This window comes from Dermacentor albipictus, chromosome 6 (genome assembly GCF_038994185.2).
Source record: "Dermacentor albipictus isolate Rhodes 1998 colony chromosome 6, USDA_Dalb.pri_finalv2, whole genome shotgun sequence".
NCBI lineage: Eukaryota > Metazoa > Arthropoda > Arachnida > Ixodida > Ixodidae > Dermacentor > Dermacentor albipictus.
In genome coordinates this window covers 24,270,989-24,288,935 of record NC_091826.1, presented here as the reverse complement: position 1 = coordinate 24,288,935, position 17,947 = coordinate 24,270,989, and the positions used below count along the sequence as shown (strand labels likewise).

General features: G+C 44.0%; 2 protein-coding genes across 9 annotated transcripts in view; one reads left to right on the top strand and one right to left on the bottom strand.

Annotated features, from left to right (window-relative positions):
- Grip (Glutamate receptor interacting protein) overlaps positions 1 to 10,772 on the top strand; it is a 143,895-nt gene extending 133,123 nt beyond the window's left edge. For 2 of the 5 annotated variants that reach the window (XM_065424900.1, XM_065424901.1), the window contains exons 13-18: positions 601 to 816; positions 1,667 to 1,811; positions 3,444 to 3,589; positions 4,154 to 4,456; positions 6,027 to 6,733; positions 7,739 to 10,771. In XM_065424900.1, the coding sequence (XP_065280972.1) occupies positions 601 to 816; positions 1,667 to 1,811; positions 3,444 to 3,589; positions 4,154 to 4,456; positions 6,027 to 6,733; positions 7,739 to 7,975 (1,754 nt within the window). In that variant the 3' untranslated portion in view covers positions 7,976 to 10,771. Of the gene's footprint in view, positions 1 to 600; positions 817 to 1,666; positions 1,812 to 3,443; positions 3,590 to 4,153; positions 4,457 to 6,026; positions 6,734 to 7,738 lie in introns of all 5 variants that reach the window. The other 3 variants (XM_070540171.1, XM_065424902.1, XM_070540170.1) reach the window with 3 other exon arrangements.
- Positions 1 to 17,947, bottom strand: part of Mcm2 (DNA replication licensing factor Mcm2) — a 44,594-nt gene that overhangs the window by 5,364 nt on the left and 21,283 nt on the right. For 3 of the 4 annotated variants that reach the window (XM_065424903.1, XM_065424904.1, XM_065424905.1), the window contains exons 13-18: positions 17,440 to 17,514; positions 17,016 to 17,108; positions 15,708 to 15,878; positions 14,838 to 15,020; positions 12,856 to 13,011; positions 11,588 to 11,738 (exon numbers count right to left, since the gene is read on the bottom strand). In XM_065424903.1, coding sequence (XP_065280975.1) covers positions 11,628 to 11,738; positions 12,856 to 13,011; positions 14,838 to 15,020; positions 15,708 to 15,878; positions 17,016 to 17,108; positions 17,440 to 17,514 — 789 coding nt within the window. In that variant the 3' untranslated portion in view covers positions 11,588 to 11,627. The remainder of the gene's footprint in view (positions 1 to 11,587; positions 11,739 to 12,855; positions 13,012 to 14,837; positions 15,021 to 15,707; positions 15,879 to 17,015; positions 17,109 to 17,439; positions 17,515 to 17,947) is intronic. The other variant, XM_065424906.1, reaches the window with a different exon arrangement.

Genomic DNA, 17,947 nt, shown 5'->3' with positions numbered 1-17,947 from the left:
AATGCAATTTTGTTCATACTGATTAAATCTGCGTCCACTTGAGGACTTGTATATTGGTAAACCTTATTTTCATGAAATGAAAACCTGGCTGTACTCGCTAGAGTGGTCAGTGAATAAGTGTGAGCCTTTTAAGCACTAAGAGAACTACAACCTAATAAAATAGGCAAATGGGGTGGACATCAAATTGTGTGGAGCATTTAGTGGCGGTCGAGCTTCAGCAGCAAATTTGGGCCATTATCACTCATTTGTATGTTACAAAGCAATCTTCAGTAGACAAGCAGACTGGGAGAAAAACGAGAAGAACAAATAACTGCACTCCCAAGAGAATGAGACTCTCTGATCGCAAATAGAACAAGGCTAACCTCAAATGCAGCAAGACTTTGCTCACTAACGTAATTTAACCAACTATCTTCTTGTCACGCACACAGTCCACGAAACAAGCAGTAAGAATGTACAAATGAGGTGGTTCATATTGTGCAGTGTTATGGTAAATTAAAGACCATCCTTAATTATGATAGAGAAGAGAGAACATATTAATATTTCAGATTGTTCATTAAATACCAGCTGCTCATTTAATAAACACAACTCGGTTTTCCCCAGCCCCCAAGAACAGGCAACCCGGTGAGCCCCTCCTGATATCGGACATCAAGCACGGCAGCGTGGCGCATCGCACGGGCACCCTCCAACCCGGAGATCACCTCCTTGCCATTGACTCGGTCCGCATGGACAACTGCACCATTGAAGATGCCGCCCAAATCCTGCAGGCTTCCGAGGAGGTCGTCAAGTTGCGGATACGCAAGGACGAAGCCTTCTGCGGTGAGCTGGTCTCGAATTCTGGCCACAGAAAATTTATCCCTGTCATGGCTTGATGGGTTCTTCGTGTATGTTCACAGTTGCAGAAAGGTTGGCAGAATACCTCGATGTTCTCACTCTGCTAGAACAAAGATAGAACCCACTGTAGCTGTTTGGTGTCTTTGGCGTTCTTGTTCTGATGCACGGTCACAGGTTCAATTCCCGGCTACTATGGCCACATTCCGATGGGAAATTGATCCAGAGCCCGTGCTCTACAGTGTCCCTCATTTTCCATCATGTAGCCCTGCGACATCAATCAATCAAAATCAAGCTATGGTCAGCTTCACATCACCAAGTGTTGGTAGGGCTGAACCAGCACACCTAATGTTAGAAGCAAATTCCCTTTCAAATCTAACCAAATGTAACATGTTGCATCTCCTGTAAGTATAGCTTATTGTACCATCTAAAGGGCTGAAAAAAAAAAAAAGAAGGAAAGGAAACAAGTCTCAGCACAGTTGACTTCAATGCTAAAGTTCCAGCAAACGGAGTGAATGAAAATGCCGTGCTTCATAGAGCATGCACAGTTCTTGACAATCTTAGGCCAGTTGCCAGCAAGTTCTTTACTAATGTCCCCTACGGCTGACAGCAAGCACAACAAGGAAATAGATATGAGACACAGAGCTTGTGTCTCGTCCTTGTTTCTTTGTGGTTGTATGTTTTAGCACCATTATAATTTTCAAATCAAGTATGCACTAACTCGTCCAGAAAGAAGTTTTAATGAATCGCTTAGTTATTATGCTGAAGCTCAGATATGGCTGCTCCGTATACGCAATTGAACGAATATGCGCATAAGATGTCGAGCATCTTCACGCAGAGGAACCAGACGCAACGGGAGCCGTGATCTTCACTGTGGAGTTGGCCAGACACGGTGGGCCGCTGGGCATCACCATATCGGGAACGGAGGAACCTTTCGACCCCATCATCATATCGGGACTCACTGAGGGAGGCCTCGCAGAAAGGTGGAAACACACTTTTGTAAAAGTTTCACACAAAATACCGAGCGTTGCAGAAGTAGGAGCAGAGACACATATACATAAATCTCAGAGCTAAACCACTGGCTTATTCCCGCTCAATTTTGCAGTGGGCTCAGTTTAACGCCACATTTGTGAGTACTACTACGTGCCCGTTTAGCTCACAATAATGCCAAAGTGCGCACATCATCTGCAGTAGCAGCACTAAAGAAATGTCGATTTCACTGCAACAGAATGCTGGTGCAATATGTCACCGCTGTGACATCATGTGCAGTAACAGCACTAAAGAAATGTCGATTTCACTGCAACAGAATGCAACAGAATGCTGGTGCAATATGTCACCGCTGTGGCAAAAGGCTTGTTTTGTCATGTTGTAGCATTTTGCCTGTGAAGTTAACGTGGAGTTCTTGGTGATCTGATAACTGTGGAGGAGCTTTGCCCTTGTAGCCTACCCTTCACTGTCAGAGAGAGTTGCCTAGAAGTGTTGTTACTATGTCACTTGGCTGCTGATGCTTTGGAGTCGGTTGTGCGCCCAGTTGACATACCACTAAATTCGAGTCAAGTTCCAAGCATGCAAACTGGGCATTCAGCACAGCTGGAGACATATGGAAACCTAAGTTTAAAACTTGGGTTTGCAAAGTTGCATAAGTATGTTTACCTCGGGCAATTGCTCAAAGGGAGCCCTGATCATGGAAAGGAAATTCACAGAAGATTAAAAATGAGTTGGAGTGCATACAGCAGGCATTCCCAAATTATTATTGCCACTTGCCACTATCTTTGAAAAAGAAAAGCCTACAATCATTGCACTCTACCAATACTAATAAATGAGTAACAAAGACGTTGGAGAAGAAGTTAAAGAAAGACAGCGTAACGAGCGATGGTATGAATAATGTGAGGTGTAATTTTAAGACACAGGAAGTTGGTGCTGTGGTTTTGAGAGCAAACTGGAGTGGCCGATATTCTCGTTCACATTAAGAGGAAAAAATGGAGCTGGCCAGACCATGCACTGAATAGGGTAGATAACGGCAGGACCATTAGAGTTACAGAATGGGTGCCAAGAAAATGGAAGCACAGTCGAGGCCGGCAGAGACTCAGGTGGTGCGATGAGGTTAGGAAATTTGCAGGCATAACTTGGAATCGGCTAACACAAGGCCGGGGTAACTGAAGATCGCTAGGTGAGGCCTTCATTCAGGGGGCAGTGGACATAAAAATAGGCTGCTGCTGCTGCTGATGATGAAGCTTCAAACATGCATATGAGACGGCCAGTAGAGCAGAGGAGACACGGCAGCAATAATACGAGGAGTTAAGCCTGTGGTGACGACACATTACCAAAGGACAGCCCTACATTCAACCCTGATTACAGTATCTAGACACGCGGCTCAATATAAGTTGAAGAGCCATTCACTTCAAATACAGGAGCAGCAGAAGTGCCGTGTAACAACAGATGCAAGAACACGAAATCTATGTGAAGGGCTATACAGCAGCATCTATTTTATGCTTTTATGTCTTTTCATAGCATGCTGCTGCTACAATAGGCTAATACGCGTTATTATGCGCACTCCAAATGACAAACAACCTGCCAAGACGCTGCAAGGAACTCACGACACTTTCTGAATGCAGGACCGGGGCCCTGCATGTTGGTGACCGAATCCTTGCCATCAATGGTCAAAGCCTGCGTGGAAAGCCCCTCAGCGAGGCGATTCTTCTGCTTCAAAACTCGGGGGACGTGGTAACACTCAAAATATCCAAGTCCCCAAGAAACCAAGGTACAAGTGAATATTGAGTATGCCCCACACTAAAACAAATCCTCCTCTGAAATCTCGTACTCATTCTACCACAAGACAGATTAAGCTGTACGCAGGTTAGATGTGGATGTGTACTGGAATAGATGCCACAGAAGAAAAATTCGAGATGTATATGTCACTTGGTTAAAGTGTACGAACTGCTCAGAGTAACAATTTCACATTTAAAAGAACATTCCTTTCGTGCATGATGTACAGACTGAAAGCAAGAAAGAATAACACAATATTTGATCATCTTCCACACTTTCTCAACTAGCATAAGATATTTCTATTTTACTGCAAACCTCCAATTTTCTTGTATGCCTACCAAGTAGACACATATCTAGCTGAGTGAACAGCAGCCCTGCTGACTTTTAGGTAAACTTGTATGTATGCTGAGCACCTTGAATATGTCGTAGTACTTGAGAACATTGCAGAAGTGTTTTTTTCTGTGTGTGTGTGGTGCATGTGTGTGTGTACGCGCATTTCAGTTGGTATGTACTGTAATATAAAGCACACAACCTGTACTGAGCTGGCCGACCTTTCCAGGTCTGGACGCACACCGGATCGAACGGCCCAAAGAGGTGAGCCCGGCGCTTCGCAGAAGCTTGGTGGCAACGCCGACACCATGTGCCAAAGAGCCTCACCCCCCCACGTTTCAGCCCGAGCCCAGCGGCTTCCTGAACCTGTACGCCACCCCTATCCCAAGCGTCGACAGCGCTGTCGAGTCATGGGACAGCTATGGCGGACTTGAGGCTGCTGCGGCTGCAGCTGCGATTGCCAACGGACCTGCGCCGATCCAGAATAAGGTCTTGCCACCTCCGACACCTGATCTCAGTCGTCGCGAAGCAGGTACAGTAGGATATGATAAGCATTGCAGGACTCTGGGTTTGTTCCGATTCGCCTGCACCACTGTGAACTATTTCACGAGAAGTTCGGAAATTGCGCAGCTCAATTTCTCAGGTGCGGGCCCAGCGAGACACTCGAAATGAATGCAAAGGTGCAGATGTGGTGCAGGCGTTATGTCAGACTAATGTGCACGGAGTGCATAAGTTTGAAAGCTCCTGAACTGCAGGTATGATCAGCTTCTGGGGCGTCAATACACACCACCACTTGCGTATACACATCAGACGTGCGTGAGCGGGGTTTTAACAGCGCTCGCGCCTGTGTGCTGCATCATCTGCTACGCTGCTGCTTTGCACCTGTACGCTTGCACCATGTCGGCACCGACTGTGAAGTGGGTGCAGCAAAATCAGGAACCAGCCCTGCACCTTTCCTGAACCTTTTGAAACGAACGGCGTGGTTGTGCGGGTGCCATTTCTGTACCGCTGAAATGAATGGCGGGGTGCACCTCGTGAACTGGTTCAGGTGGAGCCTGAACCAGTTCAGGCGAATCGAGCGTACCCTCTGTTTGCTGTGTTGGTTCCCACATGCAAGACAACACCAAGAAGGACCACTGAAGATGTGAGCAGACCTCCAGTGGACCTGCGAGAAGCCCAGTGGACCTGCGAGAAGCAGCTTTCAAATTCATTGAAAAAAACTAGATAAAGCCACTCTTGTCATTGGGGAAGCAGAAGTGCTGATATGACTGCCTTTTATCTCTTTGTATCAACCTTTTTTTTTCCTAATGTGACCTCTTCCTGCCTTATATATTTTATGTGCACTTAGCAATGATAGACAGATGCGCAATTGTTCGTCCTTGTGTTTCTTGGTATTGTCGTTAGTACAGAAAACATCAGTGTAAACTGAACTATGTACCAACTAGCCCCAGTTAAAGCATTTTCGAGAGTTAAATGAAGTTGAGGAATTGATAAGAGCTAGTGAGGTTGCAGATCTGCATGGTGCAAGTAAAGAACACGAATCATAGCAAAGGCTAAAAGATCTCGTGTTTATAATGGTAAGCAAAGCTCCCGAGCAGGATCAAAAACATCTTTCTGTTCGCACTGTGGCCAGTCATCAGGGCAACATTGCACCAAGTCGAACCCTGCTACTACTACACTGAAATCCTAAGCTCTAGGCTTTCCTAAAGGACTGGCACAGTGTATTATGAGGGCCTTTAGAGCAATATTCAATTCAGCTGCCATTGCTAACTACTGTCTCTGTACAGCACACGTACCAGTACACCTGGTGCACATTAGAAAAACATGTACCATGCTGACACCGAAGTGGATAATCACAATAACTGATGGCCTAACCTAGCTGGTTAGAGAGTTTTGAAGTAGCCTCATTCAATCTGCAATAAGCTGGAATAGCCACACTTTACGATAAAGAAACGACATTTAAAACAGTTCCCACTGGCTTGCTTAAAATGATGTTTTGTTTTGTACCAAGGCAAGCTTTAATATATCGCAGCAAGATGCCCAGTAAGTTTCAATATCAAGAGTGTTTATGATTACTTTCACCATTTTCTTTCAAAATGCAGATGTTCCAACAACTGCGGCCCAGCCGTCTTCTCCGCAACAGTCCTGCCCAAACGTTTCTGCTGAGCTCAAGACGTGGGAGAGAGAGGTCTGGGGTCACCGGCCACCACCAAACCTCACTGCTCCTGGCCCAAGCACAGCAAACCCTCAGGCCTTCATCCAAACAAGCAACCATTCGGCGGCATCAGACAGCGGCTCTGCAGACTGGTCAAAGGTTCTCGAAGACCTCGAAACGTGCGGGCAATCGAAACTGCTACGGCAGATTGAGCGCAGTATCATGGGAAGCCTGCCTTCCATCGCACCCCTGCCGCACCCAGATATGCACCTTCCAAATCCGGAAAACCTTCAGTATGACGACCTCTACGGGTTCCAGTCTCGACTTCAGTCCGACGACACATCGACGGAATGCGAGTTCCAGGCTGTTGACCACGAGCAAGCGCCATTCACACTGTCTCCGTACGAAGTACAACATGACGGACAGCGCCATGATGGTTCCGTGACACCTTATCCCAACTACGGTGGTCGCATGACCGCGCCCATTCCCATTGAGGTGCACAGAGTCACGCTCTTCAAGGACAAAGTCTACGAGGACTTTGGCTTCAGCGTATCTGATGGCCTGTATGAAAAGGGTGTGTATGTCAACCGGATCCGACCGGGTGGACCTGCTGACATGAGTGGAATACTCAAACCTTTCGACAGGATCCTACAGGTATGTTTCTAAAGCTGCGATCATGCTAAGGTGAAGCATTAGCTGTGCTGCCTTTATATTAATAGCGCAAACCACACTTCCATTTAATTACAACATACCCCTACAGTTCACTTAGCCTGCCATGTTTTTAGAACATTTTATTGCTAATTTCTAATTGGCACAGGGCTTCCAATGTGAATATGTTACAGTGTAAACTGTTATGGGCTCATTCCAATAGCCGTTTTGGTGGGCAATGGTGTCTGCCGCCACTGCTGCCGCCTCCGGTGCCAGTGTCCATAGTAGCTATTAGTGGGAATGAGAGGGGAAAAAAAAAACAGTTCCCGCAGGGATCGTACCTGGGCCCGCTGCGTGGGAATCAGCCACTCTAACACTGAGCCACGCCAGCGTTTGCTAGCATGCAGCGGAAAAATGGCCTATAAATGCGTCCCAACACTCGAGGAGACACACTTTGCTGCTAGTGCAAGTTTTCGGCACCAACATGATTACGCCACTGCCGAAAACGCTAGTGCAAGCTCTTTTTGTCTGTTTGAGCTCTGTGCCACCAGGTGACTGCGCCATGCAGGCCCCTCACGTTCATGCCTCTGCCCCTCTGCCCGAACACCCAGTCCGTCTGTGTTTGCCCAAATACCTGACAAGCTAAAGCTCTCTATTGTGTATCTGAATAAATCAAGCTCTTGTACAGTTCAAGTACTGCTTCACAATTAGCATGATTCTAGCTCTGAATAGTCACTCTGCTCGCAGAAAGTGGTGCATGTATCAAAAGAGTTCCCACGCTCCATGTGCAATAAAGCTCCAGTACTGCAAGAAGTTAAGCCAAGCAAGCCTTTCCCATCAAACTTATGAGAATATCTCAGCACAATGGTAGTTCAGCACAATGATCATGGTTAGTTCGAGAGTAGCGCCTTGTCCTGTCGTCTTCCTTGTATCCGTTGTTTTGCGCTAAACAAAGTAATTATGCGACTATACAACACTCCCTTAAGCAACCACTTCAATTTCTCTTCTCAGGTGAATGAAACCAAGACGCATGACTACGACTGCTGCCTGACTGTCCCCCTCATGGCTTCTGCGGGAGATGCCGTCGAGCTCATCGTCAGCCGACCTGCCTACATCAATGGCAATTCGTCGCATAGAAACTATGAGCCCTCATCGTTTCATCCCTGGATTGACGACAACGACCGTGAAGACTGTTCGTCACCTCAGGGTTCGCGGCCTGGCTCTCAAATATTGACCAAAACCCTATGAAACGTGCCTCGTCACCGCTGCAGGTTTCACAATGTGCGAGCGAGAACAAACGGTACAGATGTGTAACGGGCAGTTGTTTTGGTCCAAAATCACAATGAAGGTTGTGAACTAACACGGGTAGAAGAGAACTCATACACACCACGCGTGTCACAAGGGACGTCGTGCTTGAGATAATCATTTTTGTTTTTCAAGGGTGAAATGGCTTCTATTCACAGCTGGTGCAAATAATGCTGAATAATATTGTTACATTTGCATTTTTATGTCTTTTTCCAGGTTTAAGTATGCTAGGGCTACCATTGTACCAGTCGTTTCACTTTAACCTTAACAGAATTTTGAAATGTTGTTCGTTGCAGACAGCACAATTCTACTCCTTGGATTACTGAATTCTACTCCTGCATTACTTGGCATTACTTTCAATGAGAAATCACCACACTGCTTAAAGGACTAATGATAATTACTGCGAATTAACATTGCACATTGGGACAAGGACAAGAAATGGTGATGACAAGTGCTGTATCAAATTAAAAATTTTCCCCAATTACCTTTATTCCTACAATCAACTTCACATTTTTCGGACTACCTAGGGGTTGTGAAAAATGAATACATGCCTTTTACTGTCCCCAAAGCTCAAATCTCCACAGACATGTCCAAAATAGCTCTGAAAGGCTGCATTTATTACATGTATCGGTGCTCGTACTGTGACAGGAGACGGCAGGCACACGCCTGTATAATTAAGAAATACAAACTGTGTCCCCTGACAGTTGCCCCTTTCCACGCTTGGTATGCCTCACCGCAATACTTCGGATCGTAACACTGCTGTGTTAAAGCGAAGCTAACTTTCGGAAACCATCATTATGCAAAAAAGAGTCATCGCCATTGCTGACAGCAGTGGATTCTTTCAATGAAAAGCACCGCAGCGAACAGCAAGAATCTTGGTAGTGAACGCTTGATGCTAAGGTCTGATGCTGAAATCTGAAGCTAGACACCACCGCAGTGCCTAGCAGCGCCGCGGTGGTGGCTATGGCTTCCAGCGGATGTGTGTGTAAGACAAGCCCTGGTTCGAAGTGGAAATATAATCAAAATGGCGGCAGCGGTGGCTTCGATTAATGCCGTTTTGGACCTGCGGTCACGGCAGAAAGTCTGGAAAATTGGACGGCGAAGGATTTTCGTGTCCGAGTTTCAGACGTTCTATAATAGATTACTCTATGTGGTACATGGCGGTGCCACGAAGGCGTCCAAATTGTCGAGCATGTCCGAAAAATCGGGCGCCCGGAATATGGGTCGTTGACTGTATTCCCTTTAAGGCACATATTGCAATTTACGAACAGAAGTTGAAAAGTCCTCAAAGCACGACATTTGATGCAAATTTTAAAGCTAGCACCAGTATTGAGATAAGCACCTTCCCACTTTCAGCAAAGTGTACTGCTGAGCCACCCAATTTTCTGACATCAAGGCACTTCGTCACACAATACTGATGGCATATCGGAATACTGGCGTCAGCCTCAGAATGCCTGTCAAGAGTTTATGCCCTGCAAACTCATCGACTCCAATTCATGAATTTTCATAGGCGAGTAAATGGAATAAATAAATAGTTAATTAGTGAAACTTGATTAATTGGTCTCAATGTATTTTCGCAGTTTGCATACGTAGCATACACCTCTACGAGTAATCCAGCTCAGGGAATAGAATTGTGCTCATAAGAGATTTTAAAGAATTCTGTTGAGATTAAAATAAAACATCCATACATATATACACACAGCTGCTTTTGCCTACATTGAAGCTGTCACTGTGCATGTTAGAGCTGCAGATTTTTATGGACATGAAGAGAGTGGAGGATAGCCATTTTTGGGCCAAAGGAATCGTCAGACAATGCATTTATGGTAGTGAAAAACTTGTCTTTTGCCAAGAGAAACCTTCAAACCCACTTTTCAATGTAGTAGTCCAGCAACCATGTTCAAGCAAAAGAAGAAACTCAGCCAACAGTGTTCATACCATGAAAGGTCTTGAAAAGCCACATCACATAGCCAATAACTTATTTCTGGCGTCTTCATTACCGTAGCCTCCAACTGTTTCTCGATATTGCAGTGTTCTCATTCTACATAGTGATGTATCCGCACTCAAGGTTTCCTCAATTTTTTATTAGCTTGTACATAAAACAGTAAGCAATTTTGCTCAGCATTAAGGAGAATGGCTAGTCATTGAAACATTGATCTGTGTTTCAAGTTTGATCACCTATTTACATAAATACAAAGGCAGCAAAGAGATTATATGCTGCTTTCCAGTGTTACAGTAGAATATCACCATGTGTATGTAGAAACGCCTTGCTCACATCAGTATCTTCACCGCAACAACTGAATGAACAGAGCTGGAAGGTACAAAAAGTGAATAAACAAAAGCTGAAGGCCTGTTTCATCAAATACACAAGGATGGTTATTCTGCTTAGTATTTGTTCAAAGTGCCTTTCAAGCTTGCCTATCCAAAGGCAAGCGCCTGCCGTGTAAGTTTCTGAAGAGTAATTCATGAGCTTTGCTGATGTACAGTTATTTGGTTGTCTAGACTTTCATGAAGCATGGAAATAAAGAATGTGTTCTTTAAAGCAAAATACAATGCCAGTCCTGTTGTTTGCTGCCTGTGACACCGTAAGGTGCTATTGGGTTATAACTAGAGCACCATACGCTTAATGCGGAGATGTGGGTTTGGCCCCCGCCTATGGCCAAAGCGTTTTCTTGTTCAGCTTTATTTTCCTTTAAATTATTTCTACATTTCAATTAAACATAACAATGAGCTTCCCCTGTGCATTTTCTGGTTTCATTATCTGTCACTTCATACAAATGTGCAATTCTTAAGGAGGCAGCCTGGTCCTAGGAGGCTGAATATCATGAAAACATCGCATTTTTAAAAGTGACATTTTGACAAATATATAATTTTTCTTGCACTAGTCTGTAAAGCTACTTAAGAGGAGGCTTTAGTTTTTAGCTATACCGATGTACCTGTTCATTTACATCTGAAACACAGAAATGCTCGCATCTTTGTCTTATTTAGATGCCTCAGTATTTCCAGTTTAAAAAATTGTGACTTCTTTTTTTTTAGTTCCAGAGTTAGAGAGGTGACAAGTTGATGCTTTCAATGTTCTGAAATTTAGCTATCTTCAACAAATATCTTCAACAAAAACTGATAGCCTAAATAATAAAATTTTCTCACTAAAGTGGGTACATTTAAACAATTGCTTTCAACGCTTTAAGAGTCAGTGACGTACCAGTACATTTTCACATTTCTGCATGAGCCATTTGCCATCATTCGTGTCAGTTTTCCCCATTGCATAACCAAAAATAGACTGTTGTGTTTGTTTTATAATATCCAAGAAAAAAGTCCAACCCTGGAGGTACATCACCTCCAAAACACCCGACACTGAAAGGGTTAAATAATTAAAATCTCATTAAATTCCATGTAGTAGATTTCGAGCCCAATTTTCTCTATTCTCATGTGCTCCCGCAGGAGGGAGCGCACAAGAAACTTCCAAAATGGATTCTTAAGGCGTTGTACACACAATAAATGACATTCAGCTGCCGCCCCATGCTGGGCATGGTGCAGATATCAGCAGGTTCAACTTACAGTCACGTTGTCCTTGAGCATTTCCGGATGTTCATCGCACTTAGAAAGTTAGAATGACAAGGTGACGCCTGGCATCGTGCGTGAAGTGGTGAGACCGGAAGAGGTCACTTTTGAAGAATGGCGTGAGGTTGGTGATGTTCAACTGATGAGCCTGGAATTCGTGGGAATCGGCATGAGAACAATAACAGTTGGCATCAATTACTATATGACGTTACACGCTCAGCGTCCTCTCAACTGTCGGAAAACTTAACACAACTTGGCATGGAAGCGAAATTGTACATTGCACTAATGCCTACAGATGCCACGAGGAATCACAAAACAGTTAAAGTGTCTTCCAAACCCCTGCCAAAATACAACAGTTATTTTGTGCTTTCTGTATCCTCATCAATAGGGATGTGCAAATACCGGTTCTGATGCATCTGCATGTGACTTTTTGAACTTCGCAAGCTACACTAATGGGGAAGACAACTTATTCATCAGGCTTAAGCACAATGTTTCGCTTTCTTCTCCAAACTATTTCAACGCTGCCATGTGCCGATATAAAGATATTTTGCGTGCTCTAAAGGTGTTCTAATCTGCAGGGTGTCAACATCCTTCATTCAAGATCGCTTGCCCACAGCCGAGTGGGGAATTGAGTATTGTGCCATAAAGCGGCCGGGAAATGACCTCGGCATCACGCTAGGGCTTGTCACCAGGGCCAACGTTTTCTTATACATCTAAAAAAATTCTTTACATAGAACACTGATATTTGATGGAATACTCCACAGGTCCTTTGCATTGTATATGCATATTCCAAATTTTTTATTAAGTTTTTTTTTCAAAGCAACAGTGATGTTTTTATGTAACTTTTGAGTTTACAATATTTTTGTTTTGATGTTTTCTTTTTCTTTCTTTTTCAATTTCTTCCTAAAAAATAGGTTATTTGGTACTAGTACCATCAAAAAGAGAGTTTCTTTCTCTATAATTTGACACTATACACTTTAGTATCAAGCATGTTCTTTGATAGGAAAGAAAGTTACCTACTGGACTATAAAAAAACTGCTGCTTTTCCCACGGATAGGAAAGCGCTAAACCAACGTGTGAAGGCTGTACTTATGAATGTAACCAACAGTTTCTACTTGCTTGCCGCAGTTGTTGACATTTCGTTCCAATGTTTTATTACTAGTTACGGCTACCACTAAAATGCGACTTGTTCACACGAAATTACATTTAGTCTAACTTCTAGGTAAAATGACATCTTTTAGGAAAAGACTCCAAAAGAAGCGCACCTTCTCCTGCAAGTCCTTCTCGGAGATTTCAACAACTTCTGGCTCGCTGCCGTAACGACTCCGCATGAAGTTGATCTGTTCCTGGACCAGCTGCTTCAGCACAAAGAGCAGCAGTTCGTTGTTGTCCTTCTTGAAGCTCAGGTACCTCTGGAATGTCTGCAAAAAACAAAACGAATAGTGTTGATGATCATGATGACATGAGCATTCCTTTCGAGAGCAAAGGCACTGGTACATGCTACCAAGCTCATTGTTTTCATGTTCCTGGTGTTTATAAATGTTTAAATATCTTTATAGACTAACATACATTATTTGAAATAGAAGGTTAGCTTTATTCCGACCTTCCAGCCGCCTCTTACTTCTCTTGATGACAGATTGTTTCCTTCACTGTCCTAAAGCCTAACACATCTGACAGGCCCATTAGTTGCACATTTATGGCTAGATGGATACCACGACATTCCACAGAATATGCTCAATGGTTTCTGGTGTAGCTGCCGCAGTGGCCCCTAATGGTCACGCACTGACAAGCAAATAACGAACACTTCTTTACCAGACCAACCAGGTCAAAGATAATCCAAGTGTTCTGTTCCAATGCTTTTCCTTTTCAGGCTCCATTAGTAGCCTGAGTGGTGCTCAGCTTATTGTTAACGCCAGCATTGGCCGACTGCAAGTGGTGGATGGTAAAAAAAAATACATTACACAGGCCTAGAGCTTAGCAGAATTTTGACCTACCCAACCTGATAAACACCAAACATACTCATTTTCTCAGCAGAGTATGTCAGAGCAGTTTATACAAGCACATTTTGCATCACTGGCCAGTTGATCCATCATAACCCTTTTCTTACAGCACAGCTACCTCACATTGCTATTTTAACACGATCGTGTCAAGGGCCCCGTGTCGCAGAAAATCCAGCGTCGGACGTCGTTTCGGCAAAAAGTTTTTTGAACCACCCATATCCAGGGCCTCCATGTGGCGCAAGGCAATTACTTAACTAATTGAATTTCTCAAGCTAAAATACGCAGAAAAATCGTGAAGTACGACTTACACACAACCTGCAGACATGACAGCGTCGGAAAACATAATTCTGTTAAACAAAAGCTCAAAGAAACCCCTTTTCCAGCGTTTCTACCATTCATAGACCAGCCATGACATCCGCCATTTGCGTGCGCCGGCGCGCGAGTATCTCGGGGACCATGCAGCGGCGCGCCATATTCCTTGCAATACCTCCACATGGCACTCACCTCAGACGAATTGCGGCCCACGCAAGAGGCAACTTTTCTATCAGAAAGCCCGCCTTCATGCATAGCATTAGCGGCCAGCATTTCCCGGCAAACATTATGGTTACATACACTCCAGGTGCCAGGAAGCGCGAAAAGCAGTCAGGAATCTTTGGATGCTATCAGCGTTCCGCTCTTAAAAGCGCAGCTTGAGCATTCTCCAAATTTGTTCTTTTATGAGTGAAATATATTTGTAGTCAAGAAAACGTGCAATTTTGATTAATCTGTGTCCCTGTGCAAGACATTATCAGCAAACAAGCTCACAACTCAATATGTGAGTGCTTCTGTGATATGTGATGGAATGTTCATGAAAAGTCAAGGCTGTCACAAACAGATACTTACTAGACAGTAAATTAGTACACTTCTCAAGACTATGGCAATGCAACATAACATCAAGAGGAGCATGCAAGAGAGTTAACAAGGCATCATGTTATTATGAAACTAGGGACAAGGCACAAGAACTGCAGAAATGTGCGCAATTTGGACTAATGTTGATCTAAATTTTCTTTTTTTAGTCATGAAATATTAGCCCTTTTTTCCTTACCGCGACCATTCTGCAAAGGTCACACAAAAGCAAAGTGGGAAAAGTAGGGAAAAAAAAATCTGGCATTACAACAGACTATCAAACATCAATCCATGCTCTGGCTGAACGGTGTACTTTACTGTCACATTCTGCGCACACCTCATACTATGACACCACTGCTCACCTTGGCCATGGATCGCATGACGCTGTACTTCTGGGTGTTGATGAAGCTCTCGAGCATGACGCGGATAGCCATGTTCACATCTTCCTCGAGCACATGCTCACGCAGGTGCAAGCGGGCGTGCGCCTCGGCAAGACGGATCATTGACTCGATGTGCCGCACCGTGATTGGCACACTTCCGGTGGCCTGGTAATGCAGACGAGAAAAAAAAAACAAGCCATCATGTAAGGATACCAGCAGCTGCGTAATAGTTGTACACCGACTTTTATCGTGGGCACACCTGACTTGAACGAGTAAGTGGATGCATTAGCTTTTATAGGGCCAAGAACAGTATCGGTAAAACTGGGTGTTGCTACGCAAGGACGGAGTTCGTTGCTGGTAGGTTGAGATGAATGTCAACGAAACGACAGTACTTGGATACGCAAGTCTTCGGCGGCACAACAGCTGAGCCCGTAAAAAGAAACTGATGCATAATTGCCATAAGCTGTGCAAATCAAAGTATGTCTGCAGCAACAAAGCAACATTAGCACTGCTATATTCGACGTCAGCGGGATGCTAGCGAAGGTTTGAGCAATAGGCCAAGTACTGGAGACTATGGAAACCCTGCAAACACAAAAATACAGTATGCAGAGAAAAACATACAGCTTGTCGCAAAAGTGTAAAGGCCATGAGTCTCGCAACCGGTGCAATCTGCTCATGTCATTCCGAGCCATGGTGGTTGAAGCAATCTCGCAGCATCTGACAGACAGGAAGTGCGCTGCCAACAAGAATTAGCAATCTAAGGTGATGAGTGTAAGCGGTCTTTACACTTTTGTGACAGACTGCACGAAGTAAAAAGGAGATAAGAGTTGCAAAAAACGCAGGGCAGCTCACCATGGATTCCCTTCTCAGTTCACTGTACATTCGAGCCACTTTGTCCTGGTCCATCTGGTGGAGCTTGGGGTGCACCTTCTCGCGAGCGTACAGGATGTACTTCTGCAGAAGATCCTGTGGGATCTTCTCGGGGCCCGTGTCGACACTCTCGTCATGTTGACTTTGGCTGTCCTGCATCATATGACCATAACACTTGTTGCATTCCATACTAACACATATCCCTTTTCCAAGAAAATGGTACTAAAAGTTGCCTGCGCTTTGTGACTGAATATGAAGCCGAAACCTTATCATGGCTTTCACCTGCAGTCAGAGCCAACATCACTGTCCCTGTCATCGACAAATGTTTACGCGTAGGTTGGTGATTGCGATGTGCAGCTTTTATTATAAAACTTCATTAAAGAAAATGAAGTAATTTTACATTTAGCAGCAATAGAGATGCATTACGTTTTTGGCATTTCAGAGACTTGGATGCTTTACAGAGCAAAATAGTGAAGTCGTTATTAGAAGTGTATGATACCATCTCATTTGTGATGGTTGCAAAGTTGTTCCAGAGATGCCGAACATCAAATGCAATGGACTGGACGGAGGACAACTGTTATGGTCCTTAGAAAATGGTAAAGAGCTTTCCGACAGTGACAGTGATGATCATTAAGTACGATAGACTTACATTCTATGAAAGCAAATTAATCCCGGTGTCATCTCTTATTTTGCGTGCATTTGATTTGGGTACACGTTATTTGGTTACTCTGAACCCACAAAATTGAACAAGCATTAGATTAAGGGAGGTGGAGGGAGTGCATCCGAATGGAGTAGATACAGCATTCGTGTCTGCAACTTGTGCGAGGGGGATTTTAGCAGAATGAGAAAGTTGGAAATGTGCCAAAAGATGAATACAGGCTGTAGTGTGCACTCATGAAGGGAACAAGATAGCGGGTGGCATTTGAACGGGAAATTGCTTTTGTGTGCGCATGCCATTGCCAGTGTCGCCACATCTTGCTGTGCTGACATGCCGTGTGGCCGATGCTTGTGTGATAAAAGAAGTTGCAAGGGCAACTTCTTTTATCACACATTGACAACCTTTTGGCGACTTGTGAAATCAAATTACTCATTTTCCTGGCAATTATGACGTTTCAGAACCCCGATTATTCAGACTTTTTGGTTGGTCCCATTGAGCCCGAACTATCACGTCGGCAACTGTATGTGAGAGTGGAACCCCAAAATCACATTCTCAGCAACGCACAATGAACTCATGCCTGAGGTTGAAACAACGTGCCACTGCCTTGTCTATAAACTAGGGAGCAAGCCAACCTGTACCATTGTCTCATCAGCGTCTTCTTGAGTGTTTGCATTTGGATGGTGACGGATATGGCTGTCAATGACAAAACGAGCAAGCTTTTCATCCTGCAAATAGAAAAAGAAAATGTTGCTATGTACCAAAGACACAAAAAAGAAAGTAAGTGATACACGCAGCAACATTTTGTTGGTAAACACTGCCGAGTAAAAAAATGAAAGTACGACTGTCATAGAACACTGATTGCATTATGTTTGCTCAGCAATGCCCAAGGTACCTAACTACAAAGTTTGACTTGCATCATGCTTTCCAGCTGTTACCATTCTATGCTCTCGGAACTGGCAATCCTTTTAGTAAGGGAAAATCAAGGAAAATTCACTGCTTCATAGGTGACAGACCTTATGGTACCCATAAGCTAATGGGAGCGTTTCATCTGCTCACCTGAACAGGATCCACCTGATCTCGCACAACGCAAAGCACATCAAACCTAGACAGGATGGGTTCCGTCAGATCAACCTACATAGAGCGGAAGAAAGAAAAGGAAATAAGATCACAATAACAACATTATGCTTTCATAGCAGATGCCATTAATATTAACAAGACAATCAGTGACAACTTATCAAATGCTAATTTTGGGGGGCTCCCTGATTACCTGCCCCCTTTTCGGAGTTTTATGTGTGGCTGAGAGATTAACCAGCTAATGCAAACAAAACAGATGTTGCAACTACGCTGGTGAATACAATGGAAATATCTAGAGGTGTACGAACACTGAATAGTTGATTCCAAATCAAATATCGACTTGCATCAAGAAATAGAATATTAACATTGAATATCAGAAAATATAACACGAAGTTTAATGCGCACAAATTTTTTGCAAGAAAACATGGTGCTGCAAATGATCGAGAGCCTACTAGCATAACCAGAATATTGCAATCTATCAGTAACTTGG